Source organism: Gallus gallus, chromosome 7 (assembly GCF_016699485.2).
Source record: "Gallus gallus isolate bGalGal1 chromosome 7, bGalGal1.mat.broiler.GRCg7b, whole genome shotgun sequence".
NCBI lineage: Eukaryota > Metazoa > Chordata > Aves > Galliformes > Phasianidae > Gallus > Gallus gallus.
In genome coordinates this window covers 5,214,091-5,231,702 of record NC_052538.1, presented here as the reverse complement: position 1 = coordinate 5,231,702, position 17,612 = coordinate 5,214,091, and the positions used below count along the sequence as shown (strand labels likewise).

General features: G+C 46.4%; 1 protein-coding gene across 2 annotated transcripts in view; it reads right to left on the bottom strand.

The window, feature by feature from the left end:
- Positions 1-4,623: 4,623 nt before the first annotated feature.
- The window catches only part of IQCA1 (IQ motif containing with AAA domain 1), an 85,457-nt gene continuing 72,468 nt past the window's right edge, over positions 4,624-17,612 (bottom strand). The window contains exons 15-18 of one of the 2 annotated variants that reach the window (XM_040703934.2): positions 13,132-13,218; positions 10,410-10,587; positions 8,112-8,350; positions 4,624-5,177 (exon numbers count right to left, since the gene is read on the bottom strand). In XM_040703934.2, coding sequence (XP_040559868.1) covers positions 5,085-5,177; positions 8,112-8,350; positions 10,410-10,587; positions 13,132-13,218 — 597 coding nt within the window. In that variant the 3' untranslated portion in view covers positions 4,624-5,084. Of the gene's footprint in view, positions 5,178-8,111; positions 8,351-10,409; positions 10,588-12,686; positions 12,981-13,131; positions 13,219-17,612 lie in introns of those variants that run through there. The other variant, XM_040703935.2, reaches the window with a different exon arrangement.

Below are 17,612 nucleotides of genomic sequence, written 5' to 3'. Positions count from 1 at the left end.
CAGGAGGAATTTTCCCCAGGCAAAGTGCTGTTGGAGCAGGAGGCATGTTGCTCTTGCTTCCCTTCCAGAGTTAATTATATCCAATTAAGCCCTCGCTGCCTTCCCCAGTGCATCGGCCCCCAGCATCATGGTGCGGTTTCAGCCAGGCTGTGCAGCAGAAGAGGACGGCCTCCTGCTTTTGGGACACTCTAGCCTGTGGTATGGGGCCAGCTGTGGTCTTGTGGGCTTGGATTGATCTTTCTGCCATTTAGGTGTCACTTTTCAGCCCATGGTTGGATGTATTTTGGCTTTCTGAGAGCTGAATGAACTGTGGTTTTTTTGATGGAGCGGACAGGATTGTACCCAGCCCTTAAGCCCTCTTCAACTTTCACAGGGGCTGGGCTGATCCCACCAGCCTGAATAACAAACACTCAGATTCTCTCGTGCTCTACGATCTCTCTTGGTGTTTTTTGTAGAATCTTAGACTCATAGGGTGGTTTGGGCTGGAAGGGACCTTAAAGATCACCCAACCTGGCCTTGAATGCCTCCAGGGAAGGAAGCAATCTCTTTCTTCGTTCCATTCTCCTTCCCTCCATCCTTCTTCTTCCTAGAATTTAATTATGATTAATTGTTTTCTTAGGAAGCAATTGTCCCACTCCATTAAATGGCCCCTAGGTGGCTTCTCCTCGTTTCCCAGTGTGAATCAGGACACTGGGAGCTGGGACAAATGATGATTTAGCTGGGACTGAAAAAACAGTCCCAGTTACTCCTGGGGCCTGGGTTCTCGTGATGCAATTTATAGGATCAGTATTTTTAAGGAGAAACGTCCCACCTATGGGAAGCCACGCAGCGCTGGTGTTGCAGGAAGCCGTGCAGAGGTCAGGAACACTTTGAGCCTTTTTTGAGACAAGGAAGGGGAAGATGTAAAAAGGCAGATGTTGCTCTTCTTCCAAGGTGGGGGGGTGTCTGTAGGAGGAGAATGTGGGTGCCCCACCCCTGCAGGCACTCAAGGCCAGGTTGGATGGGACCCTGGGCAGCGTGATCTGATGGGGGGCAACCAGCCAACTTTTGGTTGGGGCTGTATGATCTTTAAGGTCCCTTTCTACCCAAGCCATCCTGTGTTCTATGCTTCCCCCTTGCCCTATCGCTGCCCATGTAATAAGTCAGTAGATGCAATGGGTCGTCCAGCCAGAGTAAGCCCTCTGCTTGGAGGAGCACGGATGCTGAGAGCGTGCAAAGCTCAAGAAGAGCCCTAAATGATTTGGGGATCTTGTGCAGCTTGTTATCTTCAGTGTTTTATTATTTTTTTTTTCCAAATCCCAGCAAGAAGTAATACTCTTTCTGTTCAGAATAGAAAATGGCTTGATGCCATGAGGAAAAATAAAAGGAAGCTCTACCTGGCACTGTGATGATTTGCAAGGCTAGTGGGAGACTACATAAGGCGTTTTCAAATAGACTCTGATATTTTCAGTGCTTAAAGAGGACCAACTACGTGACACCCTTTTTGAAGTCCTGATTTACAATGGGCCCAGGCTGAGTGCATTATAATTTGCTGCGAGAAGTTCCAAAGTCGCAGTACTTTCAATAATGAGGAGAGAAACCCTAATATGATGAGACTTTTTGTATTGTGTTTAATGAAAAGCTAAAAATGTGCTAATTTGTAAGTCCTGTTGTGGTAGTGGCATCAGAAGCTTTTGAAATGCATTACTGACTTAGGGAGTATTAAGAAAAAATGACATTTTGCTACTAGCAGAAAAGTCAATTATAACATTTCCACACTTTAGAAAATTGCTGATGCAGGATGGGAGTTAATAGAACAGTCAGTTTCACTTTGTATTACAGGATTTGGGGGGTTTTGCTGAGAAATGTCTTAAAAAAAAATTAAAAAATCGAACAGTATCTTAAACAATAAACTCCTACCGTGTTGGTGGGTTGCTGGTGGATGCACTCCCTTGCAATGGGCCCCGAAATGTGGTGCTGCTCCCTTTGGGGTGGGTTGGGTCAATCACCACCAATATGGCCCTGCTTTGTGCTTGGGCTGATTTCTTCCCGATGGTGGAGGAGCGCGTGCCAAAGTACCAAGCACTCTGCAAGGTTGCACTTCCCATCTCCTTGAGGGGAAAGCAGCAGTAGGTATTTCCTAAGCTGCTGGGAGTGGATGCTCACGGAGACCCGTTGCCATTGACTGCAAGGTTCAGCGCTGGGTGCAACAATCCCTGTGCTGGGGGGATGGTGCTCCTTATAACCATGTCTCTGGATGACTAGCATGCAGACTAGCGAGGAAAAACAGCTCCCGTGAAATTGGCAGGGATCACCAACAAGTGTTGGCACTGCTTTTAACAGGCCCTGCAGCGCCTGATTAAAGGGCTTTGGCCACAGCGGCATAACCTGAGCCCTCAGCATAAGCCAGGGGGCTAATAATACCCGAGCACATTGTGAAAGCATGACCTCATGGCATTGGCTGCCTCTGCTCCCAGCAAGGGCTGTCTGGGAGATTTATGGGGCAGGGTTAGTGCTTAGGGTCTGCACCCTGCACCCCACTGCTTATGGGTTTGCCCAGGGTGGTGGTGGGTTCCCATCCCTGGAGGGACGTGGCACTTGGTGGAAGCAGTTTGGTGTTGGTGCCCAGTTGGCCATGGTTGGTGGTCTGTTCCAACCTAGATGGTTCTGTGATTCTGTGCCCACTGACAGTTCATTTCTTTAATTGCACGTGGGCTTTCATGAGGTTTCTGATGAGAACAAGGATTTCTTAGGAGCATCCCTCCCTTAGAACCAGAGTTTTAGGGGGCGGGGGGAGGGTCCTACTTGCTGTAGTTACAGCAGAAAGGCAGGGAGAGAGCACAAACACTTTTTAAAAGTCGTGTCATATGTAGTTCTCCCGGGTTTGGAGGAAGCAATTAAGCCAATTAATTTATTGGTAAATTATCTGATGATGAAGTACAAAATAACTGCAATGAAACGCTGACATTCACATTAATACCAAATTAGTTACTGTATTATGACTGTTCATACAATGAATGCCCAGTAATTTAATAGTAATGGGACATTTAAATAATTCAGTTGATAATTCTCTAGATCACTTACATATATAAATGGGCATGACAGATTCGTTGCTCAACTTTGCCGTGGATTGCCTCCCACAAAGCAGCCCGATGCCCTGCCTGCTTGAGGTGCTGGCCCCAAAACAACCTGGCCTCTTGCTGGGGGCTGTGCAGAGGATGGGGTGTGCTTCACCACCCAGGGAGTGGTGGGGTCACCATCTCTGGAGGTGTCAAAGAGCCGTGGGGACGTGGCACTGAGGGATGTGGTCAACATGCATGGTAGGGTGCGCTGGGGTTGAACCTGAGGCTCTGAGAGGTCTTTTCCAATTGGAGTGATTCTACGAGTCTGTGAAAGGGGATTTTTTCTTCCTCACCGGGTGTTAGGGCTGCCATGCAAGGAGGCTGCACCTGCAAAGCGCTGTGCAATGCCTGCAGTGGGCTTTGCCATGCTTTTCTCTGCAGCACCTTGGCATGGCAACGCTGTGTGTGTGGTTAGCCTCACAGCACGGTTAGCCTCTGCAGCAGATCCAGCCAGGGCCACTTAATTCAGTAGCTGAGCCACTGACACTGAAATTACTGCGGGCTGGCTCTGCTTGATGCGACAGCTTCATTTTCAAGTAGCTGCACTTTCTGTAATGATAATTATAAACAGCATTACAATTGGTCCTCAGCCACCCAAGAGGACTAACGGAGGCCTCAAGCTCGACTAAAGGCAGCTGAACATGGCAGAGTTTCCTGCTCTCTGCTGGCTTTGCCCTGGTTGCCAACCTGCTGCCTGCTTTGTCCCCTCCTCATCATACCATGCATGCATCAGCCTGCTGCAAGCTACTAAGAAGAAGGTTGCAAAGACAGAGTCTGCAAAGAAGGAGTAAAGATAGGAAAGCCAAATGTTGAGGCTGCTCTGTTGGAAATGATTAAATCCAGGGCCTGGAAAAGTGTACTCAGCAGTCCCTTGGGTGGGTCATGATGAGGCTCCGGCAGCTGGATTGCTGCTGGATGGCTGGAGGCTGCTGGAAAGCTCACACAGCCTCACAAAACCCTGGGGCATTGCACGAGGATCTGGCAAACATTTCCTCTCCTGTAATGTGGGTCCTCCAGGGGATGCAGCCTCAAGGCTGGAGGGCTGAAATCCAGGGGAGCCCTGTGCCAGGTGGCTAAAGGGGCTGGCCAATGAGGACCACAGGAAAAGAGAGTTTGCTGTGTTAGCACAGGAGCCTGCTCTGCCCTCGGGGAGAAAACTCACTTTATTAACCAGAGCCAGCCAGACCCCTCTGCTGTGCTCAATGATATGATTACCTGAATTGTTCTCTGTACCTACAGGAATCTTTCCAGGCTTATGTTCTGCCTACCTTTTCCAGGAGCATCTTTTTCCACTTGATTTCTCACTACCAGCAGGAAAGGTTCAGTTCCATCCCCTCCCCTCCTCCACCAAGCTGAACATCACCCTTTGCTTTGGCCCTGCTTTCAGCGTTGCTCTCTGTGAACGCATACATTAATCTATCCACACTGATGCATCGAAAGGTGAAGAAGTGCTGGTCCTCATGTGGCTATGTAAATATATGGCACTAAGTGTCTTATAATCCATCCCAATTAAAAAGCAGTCTTTACGGCCGTAATAGTTTTATTGAGAACTGTAACACATTAGACTTACAGATACATAAAGCAGTTAGTTTTATAAAGCATATAGGATATTAAAGTAATGAAAGACATTAACGTGACATCAATTTTTAAGGAGAGTTACTTGCTGAAATAAATGAGGGTAGCCTAAAAGTTGATGGCATGTTACAGTTCTGAGTAATGAACCCCTCTGCCCCCTAAAACCTCTTGGAATAAATAATGCTTGAGCAAGCCGATGGTCATTAACTCTTTATCCTCTGAGAGCCACTCGTCACGTTGACGTCTCATCCTATCCTTTAGCGTCTAAAAATACATTCAGAAATGAGTTCTCTTTCCCGAGACAGCTGTAACTTGTGATGCTTTATTCCAGAATGCCTGCTTTCCCAACGCCTCCCCCTCGTCCAGTGATGTTGGAGGAAGTTGGCGTTTCCCTTTCCCTTCATCTTCTTACTTCTTTTTCCCTTTTCCTTTTCCTGCTTTCTCTCTCTTCGCCGCTGCTTTGCTTCGCGCTCGGCCCAGCGGTGTCTTGGCATACCAAGCCTAGGAGAACCAGAAAGCATAGGTATGTTTTAATAACATTAAAAAAAATATATATGAACAGTTAAGAGACCTTTTACTGCTACAATGGAGCGCTCCTTACAACGTTCTTACAACCCTGGCTGGTTTGTGGAGCAGCAGAAATAAAACCCTTAGATCTCTCGAAGACGTCATTATAACAAGAAGGATGGCCACTGCCTGCTTGAAGTGTGTCTCATTAACAGGAATACTTAGCTGGGCCATTTTTGTGTTGCTATAGTTATGGAAATGTTAGAACTTCTCCGATCAACCCTATTTCCAAGGCATACAGCTCTTGTCAAAACCCCTTCTGGTCTGAAACTTGGCAGCAGACAAAGCATATGCTTCTCATGGTCCTGCAAATCGACCCAGACAGTTTTTATTTCAATGAGAGAGCTTAAGAAACCAAACAAACCCCTGAACATTAAAAACCTGTTTATTGCTTTCAGATGCCTGTTCACAGTCCTATGACTTGTAAATGGTTTTGGTACAGTCGCTCCGCGCACTTGCCAAGCTCCTGGGCTGTAATGTCAACAAGGCCACGTTAAAGTAATGTAAAATGAAAGAGAGGGCAGTGCTTTAAAATTAGTACTGTGTGGGAATTAGTCAATCCCCATATGTACATGCAGAACTTTATCAGCAAGGCCTGCCCACACCAGAGATTAACATGCCACTGGGTGTTGACATGATTGATAAAACACAATGGTTCCCAATTGGTTCCCATTCATCTGAACTTGAAGTCTTTCCTCTGGCCACAAACCACCGTTTAATGCCACCATTCTGTCTCTGGTGCATGTTGGATATTGGGAACCATTTATTTTCAGGAAGAGCAGTGCTGCAGTGGCACAGCTGCCCATGGAGGTATTGGGTTCACCGTCCCTGGAGGTGTTCCATAACTGTGGGGATGTGGCACTGAGGGTTGTGGTCAGTGGGCATGGTGGGGCGGGTTGGGGTTGGATGTGGGGATCTGGGAGGACTTTTCCAGCCTGAATGAATCTGTGATTCCGTGAATCTGCGTTTTCAAATGCAGCAAACTACCTGCTAATGGACATGCAACGCCGTCTGCTTTTGACTCTTTGGTTATCAGGGCAGCTACCCGGGCTTAATGAAGCCAGCTCCTCAGATACGGCCAAAGGAAAAAGATTTATCACTATAACCCACCAGCACCTGAGCTGGGGATGTAAGCGATGGACAGTATGTGACAGATCAGAGTTAAAAACCTTCAGGAATGACATCCGCAGCTCTTTGGGATGGGTTTTCCTACATCTTACGTGTGTTTCATATCAGCCACTGCCAGGCAGAGCCGGAGTGCTGGCTGAGCACCCGTTGCTCTGTAGGACTCCCGTTATTTCTGTGTGAGGATTTGTATCAATCCCACTGGTGCGATAACTTTTAATTTCAGAAACGTGGCGAATGGATAATTGGGCCAGAAACTTGAGTAAATTGGGCAAAGAAATCACGTTATCACAAAAATTTTTGCATTATTTATATTCATTTCGGAGCACTGGCGGAATATAAATGTCAAACAGGGAGATTCATGTTTCCAGTGAATAGAAATCAAAGATTCATCACAGCGTTAATCTTCACTTTGAATGCTGCTTTAAGTTTTAGCCACCCCGCTTCAAAAGGGACAAAGCAAAGCAACAGAAGAGGTCCAGCAATGGCAATGATTAGAGGCTCAGGAAAAGGTCCTTCTGTGTGCGGAGAGATGAAGATACTGAGTTAATTGATGCACGAGGCCATTTTGACAGTCCTCTTCCCCTGTGCCATATTACAGGTGTTGAGGCCGGCTTCCGTGACATTTAAAGGGAAACAAATTTGACACAGATAAAAGGAAACACTTTCTTAAGGGCTGTAATTAACGCAAGGAAACGATGGCCATGAGATGCTGAGGGCGATAGTAGCAGCGTTCAAAATGAAGTGCTGCCTGCGTGCTCCTTGCTGTACAAAACAGGCACGTTTGTGGGTAGTGGAACAGCATTTGTGAGTTAAACTTGTGCTAAATGCTAGCTTTCATGTTTCAGGGCACAAATGGATTAGGACTCGGAGCTGGGAATGATACGAGGTTTTTTCTGTGCTGCAACACTGAACCATTAGCCTATCCCTGAGGAAAGATATGGGTTTAGATAGGAAGCACGAGGAAAACAAGAGTAATTTGCCAAATATCACAAATACTGCCTATGCTGAGTGAGCCAAATGGCTCAAAGTGGAAATTGGAGAGCATTCAGTAGGGCTGGGAGAAATATCCGCTATCATTAGGTTAGCGGTGGAAGGGTTTGGACCAGGCTGCTAGGGACTGCATCCTATTAGTTCGCAAGGTGCTATGGGGATGCAGAGCCAAGGGATGTGCAAAGAGCAGAACGGAAAGGAAACCTCTTGGTGGGAGACCTCCACGGTCTGCAAGAAGGTCCATGGAATCATTGGACCATTGAGTCATTAAGGTTGGAAAAGACCTTTCAGATCATCTGTAGCCCAACCCCAGCCCACCCCGCCATGCCCACTGATCGCCTCTTTGCAGCACAATCCCTGTGTATTTGAGGGGCGCGCAGCACACTGGTGTTTGCCTTAAATATTTTATGGCCCTGGGGGTGGAGAGTCACTTTTTGAATCCCACAGGCAAAAACTGGTGTGAGAAAATTCTCATGGGAGAAAATGTTGAGAAAAGGACTTAGAATTTGATCCTGAAACACCCTGAGGATCCTGGATGTCTGAGCTCTCTGCCTCCTGAAGAAAATACAGCCACGCTTACACGTGGCAGCTCCCACCAAGCAAAGGATGGATGCACTGCACCAATGGCGCAGTGCATCATTCATCCATGCATGCAAGGGTATCAGCAGAATGAGCAGATCCCCAGGTCAAATGTGCCCACACAGCGGGGGATGAGGAAAGAGAGCCAGTTAGCACAGCTCTTAACATCACCTTAAATGTTTCCTCCTCCTCATTGTACACGGGGTCCTGGCTGGCCAGAGGGGTGAGGAACTCAGCAGTACACAGGGGCTTCCTGGCCATCTGCAGGAGGCGCAGCTCGCTCAGCACTGCCCGCACCACCTGCACAATGCAGCCCTGGGTGAAGCCATCCGACAGCTTGGCCAGGCAGCTGATGCTCAGCAGCTTGGTGATCTCTCCACCGTGCTGTGTGATGGCGTGTTTCCATAACACTGCTCAGCAGAGTCCAACATAGAAAGGGAGAGAATGCCAAAGACACATGTTAAGGAAAGCAGGAGAAATAGTTCTGCATTATGGGCACAGAACGTAAAAATGCAAAGGGCTACTTAAATAAGCCTGTGAGTAGACATGGAAAGGAAGCTTGTCCAGTATTTTCCCATTGGGATGTGCAGAGTTAAGCACCTCCATTAACAGCCTGGCTTTATTTGGGTGACCTGATGGGTCTCCATAAGGATAGAGTTAGGGTTAGGGTTCCTCCATGAGCATGGGGCTGCCATGGGGACTTGAAGTCTGGTTTTGAAGCCCAGTGCCTCCAGCTATGCAGGCACATGTTGTATGCAGGTGTAAATGTCTCCGTGATTGACATTTTGCTTCTTGAATAATGGCGGACCTGCTTGTTTCTTGTAGCTGCAAACTGCTCAGACCAACGACAACTGAATTGCCCGCGATTTTGCTTTCAAAAATGAAGTAATCAGAGCAATAATTTGTTGTTGTTGATTTGCAATTTGTAATCAAACGGACTACCTCAGAGAGGCATTAAAAGGCTGGGTGGAAAGTTGGTGTTACCAGCCTAATGGTTTCCACTGCATGTTTGCCACCATGCACAGACTGGAGTTCTTCTGGTCTGTAGCAAAAGGAAGGTTGTAGTGAATGGGCAAAGTCTGTGCACTGCAGCTATACGTGGTTGTTATGTCATGGCCAAAAAAGGTTTCTTCAGTTATCAGATGGGCTGTCAGGCACTGTAAGTTGTCACAATGGGAAGATGAGTGCTCTGTGCTGTAACAACCTTGTTTCCATTGAACGCCAGGGCAGGCGCTGCCTTAAATGGGACAACATCAAAGAATTAAAACTAGAAGTTCCATCTCCTTTAAAATGTCAAGAGTTAACTTTCGGGGGCATTCTGAGGTTTGCAAGCTGAAATCCCTTCGGCTGGCCCTTTTGACTCCAAATTAGTGGCGAGAATCCCAGGATGTGACAGGTTCAGCCCCCAGGAGTGAATGTAGCTAAATTCAGCTGCTATCACCTCCTTTCTCTAGGTCTTATTCAAGTCTCTTATCTGTTAGCAATTAATCAGAGCTGTAACCTAACATGAAACACATGTTAGCGTGCTTAAGGACCATTTCCCATCCACACTGAAAATTATTGAATGTGGGAGAGATTTACAACGTGCTAGGCAGTCAAAATCTGCCTTGAGCTTTCCCATACATGCATCATCTCAGTACCTTGGCTGCCTCCTTGAAAGGCAGCACAGAAATGGACTTCAAAACACAGTTGCATCATTTTGTAACGAGATGAAGATGTGGAGCAATATTGTCTGGTTTACTCAGAGCACAATTGTGTAGCGAGGTCTCCGGACTGAATGTGGTTTCTTTTCATTCTGTATTCTTTTGGGATATGATCCACCAGAGATCAGTGGCATGAAAGGAGCCTGTTCTCCTTGATGTGGTGATCAATAGGGATATTCATGCTAGGAGCTTCTGGTGGGAGAAACGTACCATTGAGAGTCCTGGCTTAGAAGTGTTTGGTATCACTGTGAATAGTCCTAAATCTTTCTTCCACATCATCTTTAGACTGAACCTCAACAGCCCTTCTGCTTATGAGTCACCACATCCAGACTACATAGTACCCAGAAAAGTGTATTAAACCACATGATACAATCAGGAGAAAATGATACCTCTGGGAACAAAAGCCCGTCTACCATCCACTTCTGAAGGATGTGAACAAACTACCATTTTTTTTTTTTCTTGCAGTAATTCACGTTATTAAGTACAATACGGAACCAGACACGGTCCTGTTCATGGAGAGGCCCACTGTTTAGAACTCGGAAATGAGAGACGAGTGGCAGAAATTCATATTCCCCGTGTAAAATAAAAGCTTAACATCGAGAATGTGCCTTGAAAAGGGATCTTATCCCTCACACAGTGAAATAGCAGCTGGGGTTGTGTTCAGCGTGCTCCAAACAAACTAGCTGAAAAACACTTCTGAGGATGAGCAGAAAGCAAGCACGGATGCTGAGCAGTAGCAGTTGTCAGAAAGACTTGAGATACTTGCCAAATCTAGAAGCATAGTCAGGCCGAGGGATCAGGATGATTTTTTGGTAAACTTTGCAGAAAGGTTTGATCTTAGCATCAAAGGGCCGGCTGGTGGTCCCCACGAGCAGCACTCTGTCCTCTGCTTTCAAAGCCTTCAGGAATTTGGGGAGAATCTTTTCCAGGCGTTTCGGATTCATCTTCAGAGCACGCATGTGAATACAAGGAGGAAAGAGCTGTTATCAGTACTGACAATTTAGAGTTAATGAGGTGAAGTAACAACTGTAGGTATGAATAATGTAGGTATGCGTGTTATACATGGACATGCTATATGCAGTGGGATCTGGGTTTTGTTCACTAGTTTCCTTACACTTAGTGCAAACAGGCTAGATGCTCAACCTAAGTAGAAAGCCTTTGTCTTCTGCAAACTGATTTCTGCCCAGAGATTTGTGGGTTTGAGTGCTGGTGTCTTTTATCAGTGCATTTGCCGGCTCCCTCCTGGAAAGCAGGAAGGAAGCAACAACTCGTTTAAAGTAGGAAATCCTCATTTTTTTAGTTCAAGAAACATTCCTTGGACCTGTGCACTTGGTGATCCCTAATGGATAGAAAGAACACATGGGTATGTAACCTGGCCTGGAATTCTCATAGCTCACGGATGTTCTCATCTACCAACCCCTACTGGTGTTTTCAATATAAAAAACACACTCCCTGATTTCTTCTTTGATTTTACGTTGCTGAGAATCTCAGCTCTTTGAATTCAGGACTCAGATCTTTGTGACAATTGCTGTTTGACCTTGTTATAAATATTCAACTCTTATCTACAGAACAGATGACTGTTGAGCAAAACTTTTCACTGGGTACTTAAGTTTGATGAGGATCAAGTGACGGTTGGAAGAAGCTTCATCAAATTGCTGTAGTGTTACACCACGGTTAATAAACTACAAATGAATAACTGGGTTAAGGGGTCTAGTATTAGATATGAAGGTTGGTGGCCCTGCATGTGGCTGGGGGGTTGGAGCATGATGATCCTTGAGGTCCCATCCAACCCAAGCCGTTCTATGATTGTATGTATTCAGAAAAGTCTGATGACTTAGAAGCCTCTCCAAGAATAACTGAGACTTAACAACCCGGTCAATCACACTCAATGAAGAACCTTACTCTAGGTGTGTGTTTTTTTGCTATGCAGTTGGCAGCTACCTTGCCTCAATTTCAGGCCAGCCTTCCTTATATTAATAAAGTGCCTTCTGCTGGGAAAACATGCTCTGTCAGAAGACGCAGAGAATTTTTAAAGCAATTGTTTGACTCCTGTCTCACAAAAATAAGTCCCAATTTATCCCCTGCATTTAGAGCACCAGTTTTTTGGGTGATGTGATATTCACGGATTCCCATTAATCCCTCATTTGTTATGGGTGCCTGTTGCTTAGCCTGTAGGAATCTTAATTTTCAAATTATAAATGCCTGTACTGGTGCTAGAGACAAGGGAAAGATTCTACTCTTGTGTTAAGCCTATTGACTGGCATTTGTGTGTCAGCAGCTCCTGCTACACTTCTGAAGGTAATGTGTGTCCAGAGTGCACGCAGTTAATGGATATGTACTGAAAGCTAACATTACCTCCTCCACCTTGAAAGAAATATATCAGTGGCAAGAGAACCTGTCACAGAGGCAAGCTAGGATCTCAGCCATCATGTGCACCTGAGCTGGAGAAAAGTGGGGTGAATGGTGAAGGTGACCCCTATTTGTTTAAGTATGAGTGGCTTAACTGCTTGCATGTCATCCGTGGCAGCTGGGTTACCATAACGTATTTGATACCTGACTGCTCTGCACCCTTTACAGAGGATTGGACAGAGGCTATTTTTCCTTTCAAAACAGATAAAGCTCACGAATACTCCAGGCAACCTTTGGCCTCCGGTCTTCGTTTTAATCCCCATCTGCACTTGAACGTTCGCTCCCAGTGTAAGAACCACTAGAGGGCATCAAGCCCTGCACGCCCATGAGCTCACGCAGCCCTCTCAGCGCTCAATGGCCTCATCCAATGTGATATCTTCCAAATCACCAGGCTTGTGTCCATCACCCAGCCTAAGCACACAGCACTTGCCTTAGGGGAAAAAAAAATGTTTAATTTTGTGAACTATTTTGCAAGCAGCATGAATCTAATCAGGACTTCAGGTGAACGGCTCTCTGCTGCGGTGCCTGAGTTGCTGTGCCTATTGGGCAGTGCTTTAATTTCCTTTCTGGTGGGGAAGCGACACAAGATGGGAAGGAATGGAAGCAAACAGGACTCCGGGGAGCCCAAAGAAAATAATCTGTAAACATAACTGTTTAATATATGCTCTTTGCTTTCACAGTGGAAATTTATCCTCGTTACTTTATCGTTCGCTTCGGCTCCATCCAATTTCTCAAATTAATAGACCCGAACAATTTAAGCTCATCCTCACTTTTAGTTTCTGGCCTCGTGTTTTGAAATTCTCCACTATTCTCTCCTGCTTTTCAGTGCACTGATGAGCAGTGACTGGACTATTTTTAAATACAGCAAGTACGGCTGGGTAGGAGAGAAATGCGACTTCTTAAGAGCCCCCACAGGTCACAAGACTCTCTTAAAAGAAAAAAAAAAACATTAGTGAGACAAACCATGATCAAGCAAGCTTCGGCAGGTCCGGTCATACGGGTACGTGCTGAGCTGAGAAATAGACCTTCTCCTTTGTGTTGGAAATCATCAGCACCGAAATAAGAAAGGAGCACCTCACCTGTTCTTCAGCCTTCGGCACTGCTTTGTAGAATGTTTTCTCCGTGTCTCCGATCCACACGACTGAAGGCTGCAGCTGCTTGGCCACCTAAGAGAAAATGGGAGAGGGAACGCGAGAAGTTGATTAAAATGGCTACAATTTCATACCTGGGTGCCTGTAATTATGCTTCTGAATCCATATTTCAGCAGTTACAATTAGCTGGGTTTATTTTTTTTTCCCTAGAAATGAGCAGCACTCGTGAGCAGCGTTGGCTCTGCTCGGTAGTGTTGGCACATCAAACGGATTCTGTTTAGGAAGCTAAAGGTGAGAACTCATCCCAGATTGGATCGTTCTGGCTGCTGTGCTTATGCTGCACTTCCCAACCCAAATCCGGCTGCCGTTCTGCAAAAGGAACCCTTAAGCAAAATAGGCTGATAGGCAACCTGGCTTACAACATAGCATTTAATCCGCAGTCAGCCCGAGAATTAAAATGGAGCCTGTTAAATTGGAAGGGGTGGGGGGGGAGTCTATAGAAATGGGCTTTCCGGCTCCAAAGTCAGAGCACTATACCTCTGGTTCACAGCAGGATGGCAGCAATGCTACAGGCTTCTTCACATCTTGCACTCTCCCTATTGCTATAGAAACGCCAGTGGTTTAGACATTCTGCTGCCAAATTTTAATCACTTTCCAGTGGCTCTCGGAGCTGTGCTGGTTTGCTCAGCAACAAAAGTGATGGCTTGAGGAGTCAACGGGTAACGAGAAAGCATTCTTCTGTCCTGCTTATTTCTTTTCCCTTCCCCCAGTTGAAGCTGCTGCTTCCAGGAAGGAAGCTTACAAAACCACTAAGTTGTATACATCATAAGCTCAGTGGCTGACTGACAGCTGGAGCAGGAAGAATTAAGACGTGAACGTCTTCCTTCAAAGCACCACAGCTCATTTTTATGGCCAAGAGCACGGCTGCGTCCGTGCAGTAAAAATGCATTGAAGAGAAGGGGAAAGAATGGCAGATGAAAGCCGTGAGGCTTGTTTGCCTCACTGTGCTGCTGATAGGTGAAGTGCAAACAATGCCATCTTTGGCACGTGGCACGTTATTTGCAGGAACGTGTCAGCCCTGGAATATGCCAAGTGGTACCTCCAAGTTCACTGAGGAAAACAGAGATTTCTCCTTTGTTGGAAGGGAGAGCTATTCAGCATCAATAATGAAACCAATAGATGGTGTCATGGTGAGCATTATGAAAAACCTGCAGATACGGATAGGTGGGCCTTAGCAGTAATGTGAATGTTTATACGTACAACCTAAGGGGTAACATCTCTGCCCAGCAGAGTAGGGCGCAAGCAAGATGGAGCAAAATGACAGGCTGAAATAGCACAGCTGCCCGTCTAAGGTTGGACACTTCTTATCTACCTCCTATTTATCTATTTTCAGAGGTGTGTTTTACATATTCCTACACCCACACATGTTCTGCAAGGCACAACAGAGGGGACAGGTTTGTGGTTACACTGAGTAGAGCTGTGCAGAGGCACTCCTAGGCTCAGGGCTTTCTGCTGAGCATCCTGTTAGTCCAGAGCTCACACACCTGCAGGAAATGCAAGCAGCCCTGCTGATTTGCACTTGCAGGTGAATTCAATTAGCTCCTAGCTGCTTATAGGCAGTCTTGAAGGCAGGTGGAAGAATGCTATGGTGGTGATCCTATGCTGGAGCTGAAATGGGAGGATTCTTTGGATAACTCAGACTCACAAAGATCAGAAAGGTGGGTTATGATGTATTTGTTAAAAGCAACGCATGCCTTCTTGAAGGATAATATTTGCATTTTATGTGCTATGGAGTCTGTTTTGATGTGTGGCTGCTCTGAGTCAGAGACCGTCCCCGAACTCAGTGCTGCTAAGGGGAGCTTTCTAACAGTGGCTGACCTGCATGCTGATGTGGGCTGCTCCTCTGCTAAAGCTGATGCAAAGCAATGCTGCATGTCTCCTCCCTCTAGAGAACAGTCCCATCCTGGTGGCTTTGCTTTACATGCTGCTATAGCTGTGCAAAGATGAGCAATGCAGCTCTCCTGCAGTATTTCCTCTATACCTGTGCGTCTGATGCTGCAGCACAATCTGACACAGGGAATAAGGCTGGGGGAGGTTATGGAGACTATTAAGCTGTTGGCAGTGGCTGAGCTCTGCTTATACGCTTCAAAGGGAGTTGTGATGTCTCCTCAGCAGGGCTGCAGTAGCCTGGAGGGATCTTCCCCACTTGGCTCAGAGGTGGTTCTGTGGTTAGCAGCCCTCTCAAACAGCCTGAAGGCTTTAACCAGCCTAGAGTTTCATTTTAACTGGTAAGGGAAGGGCTCTTACCATTTTCACACCTGTGCTCTTCTGTTTTTTGTCCCCCCAGCTAAGTGGAAATGCCACAAACATACTCAGTGCTAGCTGCCTCTTAAATAGATGCTTCCCTGTGTGTTCTGTGTTGGGGCAATGACTTGGATGCAGGCTGGATGTGGCTCTGGGCAGCCTGGTCTGGTGGTTGGTGACCCTGCACATAGCAGGGGGGGTTGAAACTATATGATCACTGTGGTCCTTTTCAACCTAGGCCATTCTATGGTTCTGTCACTGGTAGGCAGTGAGCTAGCAGCCCAAACACAGTGCATTGAGTTCTGTTGTCTTCTCCAGATGACGGATCAGGCTGCCAGAAGCATCTCATTTACACTGCTGGCAGATATGCTGTATGTCCCCACGAAAGTGCTTCATCTAAATTATCCACGGACAGTTTGAATCCATGGATAATTAAATGTGCTGTACGTAATTAATTTGTAATTGAAATGTTGTTAGATTTACTGCGTTCTCCCTGGTTTGGAGGAGCTGCCAGCAGATGGCTCCTTCACCCTTCTAATCCTGCCCAATGAGATTCCAAACCTTCAGGTTTGGGTTTCTAGCAGGCTGCACTGCAGCAAGATAAGAATCCCTCCTGGACAGCTAGAGGGTAAGGCTGATAGTGCTGTTCCCACATCTCAGCTGTAATGGGAGTCCCTTTTGACAGCGAAATGCTCAGTGCCCTAAGGTAAACCATACCTGGTTCTTCAGATTGTCCTAAAAATGACCTGTCCAGAGGGACGGTGCAGCAGTGGTTACAAATGAATGAACCCAATTCACTGGGGGAAAAAAAAACACTGACAAAATTATGTTGCTATTCAGTGCAAGGATTATGCCATTTAATCTTACATCAGCTCAATTGCTTTTCCTTTCTGTATAAGGTATTTGCCTCTGATGTGCTATATAGCATAACCAAGGAGCCTGATCATGCAGTCTCCTGACAGTGATGGTGATGAAATACCTGCAGCCTGCTTGCACTGCAGAACTGGTCAGTGGAACTTTTGCATTGAGCTGCTAATCCCCTCACTTCCTCCTGACCACCTTTTCACCTGTGTCATTCTGGTAGTGACTAACCTGATGGCTGCTAATGGGGAACCAGTGCTGGCTGCTTGCATTGCCTTGGAGTTGAGCCTTGTGTACTATTTATGTTTTACACCATGTCACATCATGCCATCAGCCTTTACTTTTCTCCATGAGCCTTTGTGGATTTGCTTTTGTTTCTATGCTTCCTCCCCTATTTTTCTTCACATCTTGTATATGAGCTGTAGCACCGTTGCATCTGTTTGTGCTGTGATGGGAGAGCTGACCCTTGGTTGGTACAAGCTGGCAGAGAGCTCCATTTGAGTTCAAGCTGGCTCAATGCTTGGAAAACATGGCTTAGCTGAAGTGTTCCAGGATGCTCTGGTTTGAGCTTTGTGTCTCTGCTTGAGACAGATCCTCTCTTCCCAGAAGCAGAGCTGACCTGGTAGGCTTTGTGTCTTTATGGAGAATACAATTGCTGGAGCTCGGCGTTTCCAGCTTTATTCAAAGCTTTCCCACTCAATATTAACCTTCCTTATGTTTCTTTTGAATAGGCAGATTGAAATGTCGGGGTTTTCCTGCTCTGGTATGAGAAGCTATTACCCTCATGTGACATTTAAAATGCATGCTTTGAGCAACACACGCATCTCTCTTTTGGATCAGGGCTGGTATGTCTCTTGTAGTCTCCTCCCAGAAATAACGGGGGAAGATGGGGGGGGAGTAATGGATTTGGCTCTTGCATCTGAAATGAATGAGCTCTTCATTTTTTCCAGTGCTATTCACTGGTTTAGGGCGTCTCTGTGAAACCACTGCCAGCAGCCAGCACACGCTTACAAAACTTGAAGGAATGGGTAGGGTTCCAAGCTGCCAAGGACAGCCTACTCAGCTCTGAGTGATGGCAGCTGGTAATGTAGACCAGATCAAAGGTGGGAGCTGACCTGGTAGTACTGACCAAGCTGGCTTCTAGACTGGCTCTGAGAACAATCCAAATCAAAGTAGTGAGGGGATTAGACAAATTAGCAACCCAGCCATGGGAACAGAGGTGGCGGGGAGAGGTGAAGCAACCAAAGCAATTAAGAATGGAAATTAAATGTAGCTGACTCGGATGATGCTAAGACAGGTGTTAT